The sequence below is a fragment of the Ruditapes philippinarum genome, unplaced genomic scaffold (genome assembly GCF_026571515.1).
Source record: "Ruditapes philippinarum isolate M1 unplaced genomic scaffold, ASM2657151v2 ctg19725_1_1_1_1, whole genome shotgun sequence".
NCBI lineage: Eukaryota > Metazoa > Mollusca > Bivalvia > Venerida > Veneridae > Ruditapes > Ruditapes philippinarum.
In genome coordinates, this window is record NW_026863317.1 from 1 (window position 1) to 4,220 (window position 4,220).

General features: G+C 32.5%; 1 protein-coding gene across 1 annotated transcript; it reads left to right on the forward strand.

Annotated features, from left to right (window-relative positions):
• The first annotated feature begins 1,019 nt into the window (after positions 1-1,019).
• On the forward strand, positions 1,020-1,691 carry LOC132721809 (potassium voltage-gated channel protein Shaw-like). The gene has a single exon (XM_060706181.1). The coding sequence runs from the start codon at positions 1,020-1,022 to the stop codon at positions 1,689-1,691; it is 672 nt and encodes a 223-aa protein (XP_060562164.1).
• The last annotated feature ends 2,529 nt before the right edge of the window (positions 1,692-4,220 follow it).

Here is a 4,220-nt window from a genome sequence, read left to right on the forward strand (position 1 = left end):
AAGTGGGGACCGGATTAAAGATTTAAAGGGGTTAAAATTTTCAGCCGCACCTTTTTATATAATAAGGGCACAAAGTTAAACCCCGCCTAAAAAAATTTTACCTTTTTTTAACCTTGTTAGGGTTGTTTTTAATTCAAAATTTTTTTCGAATCAAAAGGGAATTTTCCCCCAAATTTCCCATTAGGTTTTTCGTTAGAACAAAAAAGTACCAAAAAAAGGTTAAAACAAAAATTAAAAAAAGGGGTAAAAAAAAAATGTTTCCCCAATTTTAAAACCTCGCATTCCGGGCCATTTTTCAAAATGTCGAATTTTTCCTTTCTAAGACCGCCTGGGCTTTTACTGCAATCTTAAAAAAAATAAAGTGGTATAAGTAAAAGAAAAAAATTTTGTCTCTGAAATATACTTTGGTTTGCACTATTTTTATGATATTTTCCCTTTTAATCTTCCCCTTTTGGGATACAGCCCCCAGATCCGGAAATTTTTTAAAGGGGCAATAGAAAACCAAAAGGGGAGCCCCCCCTTTGGAGTATATGGAAAAACAATTTTGAAAAATGGGGAAAGGGTATGAGAATTGATTTTTTCAATGTCTTTGGAGGGGAAATTTTGTTTCACCCAGTTTCTACCCCAAGGGAACTCGGTAAAAGAAATGTCAAATGAAACTGGTTTTCCAGAAATTTTTTTTCCCTTCCCAAACTGATAACGAAAAAAGATTGAAAGTGATTTCAAGGTTAAAAATGGGGTTTAAAGATTCCCCCAAAAAAACCTCTTTTGTAGATCAAACCCTACGTTCGTAAAACGAGCAGTCATCTATCAGACCACCTACATTTTATGAAACTGTTGATGAAAATGAAACAGTCATTCCTGGATCAGAAATATACGATGACTTAAACGCAACATTTACATTTAGATTTCTTCGGATGTCGCCGTTTGCCTTAGACGTACCTATTCCACAAATGTTCATGGAATTAAAAAACGTCAAAGTCCCAGATATGAAAGCCAAACTATTTATCCTTATCATAATGGCGTCTGTTTCAAACGTTTTCTTTACGGTCGACACCATTTTACGCTTGTACTCGTGTCCACGTATAATGTTTTACTTTATGTCGATAATCAACTTCGCAGACGGAACAGCGTTGATTGGCGCGTATCTTCACTTAATCCTATACTACAAATACCCTCACTTACGCTACGGTAACTCCTGGATAGATAGTTTAGCTTATATTCAGATGTTGAGATCCCTTCGTCTGTTCAGAATCGTTGCAAATATTCGAGCAGGAAAAGTTCTTGCCTATTCTGCACGCAAAAATGTCAAAGACCTTACCATACTGATATTGTTCCTAATTGCCGGAATGTGTACCTTTGCGAGTTGCTTTTACATCGTCGAAGAGAAAACTACAATTGAGAGTATTCCAGACGCCTGGTACTGGGCTGTCATTACCATGACAACCGTTGAATACGGTGATATCGAGCCGAGAACCAAGATTGGCAGGTTGTTGGCGTGTATTTGCGCAGTTGTTGGTGTTCTATTACTCGCCCTTACCGTGCCGATATTTGCCAACCATTTTCTTATACTTTATCAGCACGTGGAAACGGAAAATGTAGTTAAGCGTCTCGAAAAGAAATCGACAAAATTAACAAGTAACCAAAATATCGAGAACACCGAAAAACGAAAAGCATTCTTTATCGTCTAGCAATTCTAGTTTTGTTTTGTTTTCATTTGATTAATTACAAGTCAAAACGTCACTGCTTAGCTCATATGAGAGATAATAATAAGGCGCAGACAGGAATTATTCCAAGAAATTGAGGCACGAATTAATTAATTTATTAGCAAATAATCATTTATACATGGAAAAGGGAAGATAAATATGTGGTTCATAAAACAATCAGCCAATTCCTCGTTAAAGAGGCGTTAACCACACAAAATGATAGAGATTGATAAAAATTGGTAACAGATAGTTTATATACAAGAATTATTCGACTGTATATAAATACATTGAAGAGAAAAGAATTTCCAAACCTGATTATTGAAAATAACATTTTTAAAAAGTCATCAGATATAAAGTATTTCGGGAATTCATTGATAGATTTGACATTTAAATACTGATAAAACTTGCGAAAATGCAAATGGAGCTGAACTGTTTTTTTCACAAATTTGTTCAAGAATACGTATAGTTAATGAAAGGGAGGAAGTTGAAGAAGTTCTTGGGTGTTTTTAGAACAAAGGAGACAGGTGGAGAAGTATTTTTCGAAAACTATAAAAGAAATACATAAAGCGACAAAATGACAAGGTAATTGCATTTGTGCGCTCCTCTTGTTGTTGTTGTTGTTAAAATAAACACTCTCACACAAACACGCACTCACGCACGCACACACGCACGCATACACATACTCAAACGAACAAATATGACAATATTGTGAATTGTATACTAGTGTAATGCTTGGCAAACGTTTTTATGCTCGTTTTGCTTAGTTTATTTTTAGTTTTTATAACTAAATGTTATCTGTTCAAGACCTTTCAGCATTTTTATATTTCATCAAGTTTATTCGTGCTTACATGCATTCAAAATTTAAAACAAGTTTAAATCACCCCAAGTAATCGACGAAATGTTCAACAATACAAATATCAAACTAACACTACTTTCTTTGGATGACAAGTATCTGACATAAACAGATGTTTCCCTTTCTTAAAAAGTAAACATTTATTCGTTTCTGAGGCATAATGTGCATTTTAGCATCTATGAATTTTTTTAAAATGATATGAATGTGGTTTCATTATAATTGCTGCTTTTAAACTTGCCTCTAATATGTCTTTTATGATTCCATTAAATTACTTGAACTACTCGTTGTCGTTATTTATTTTTTAATCTATTTGAATCATGATAATTAGAATTGATAACTTTGTCATTTTTTCCATACACTTTCTTTTTCAACGATTATCACATATTTTATATGCATGCCACTTTGCGTGTGTTTTTTACTGTTGTTTAAAGGAAATGTTTGTTATGTAGATACTGTAGAAATAGAAGAGTATGAATACAAATTATGCTTAAAATAGTTTTCTCGTATGAGAAAGGTATGTTATTATATATCTTTCAAATATTAACATGTTTTGAATATGTAATTGAGTTTTGCTCTCATAGTCATGAAAAAAGAATGTTGAGTATATGCAAGCATCAACCACTATTCGTTAATCTTTTGAGTATATAGAATTGTTAATGCTTATTCGTTGATTATGGTTATTCATCCTTTCAGTATCTCGTTACACATAATAATATGTTACAACAACGCAAATTGTGAACATGTGTTCTATCAGCAAACTATTATCTAGAGATTTTGTTTTATTGAAACCGGAACGCGTTGTCATAAAGATTTGTCAACAAAGATTTATGATAGCGGTTATGTATCATAACCGAAGAATATAATCAGCGTGTAATACACATAAAAGGTGATATAAAATGACAACATTGTTTTCGTAGACATTCAGTGAAATAAGAGTTAGATAATATCATATAGCACATGCGATATTGAATTATGATAAAGATTCGCCAATGAAAGGGAGTTATTAAAAGATATTGCGATGAATATGATGTTATTTTGATATGTTTGATAACGCCTGACAATTCAAAGGTGTTCATGTAATATTTTTGCACATTATATAGAACACCTGACGAGGAGCCATAGGTGTCCATGTGATATTGTTCGTACTTAACAACATATATAAAGCATTGGGCACAGTATATGTTTTATTAGCTTTAATTTGTACATTAAAAATGAATAGAAACTCAAAAATAATCAGAGAGATTCAGATCAGGTGCATGACATATAAGATTTCATTTGCATTTTTAATATGTCAAAAAGACTTATTATCAAAACAACGGTGAAACAAGATGTTGTGCGTCATGCTTGTAAAGTTTACTTTTGATATCAATCCTTTCACATTCTCATTAGGCCAATTGAGAATAGCACAGTTTTTGACAAAAATGACAAGTCATTTGAAAATAAAATTGGTCAATTAGAATAAAAAGAATTTGCAATCATTGTTTCGAATTAAAGTTTCTCTTGACCACACAGGGGGTCTTTTGTATTTTTTGTTTCCAATTATCACTTCTGTTTCACAAAAATATGCACCTATGTTTTTAATATGCTGTTAAGACGATTATCACTGCATTTAAATTATCGAGAGTGTAGAGATACTTTGGCTCAACAGTAAGCACATGTTT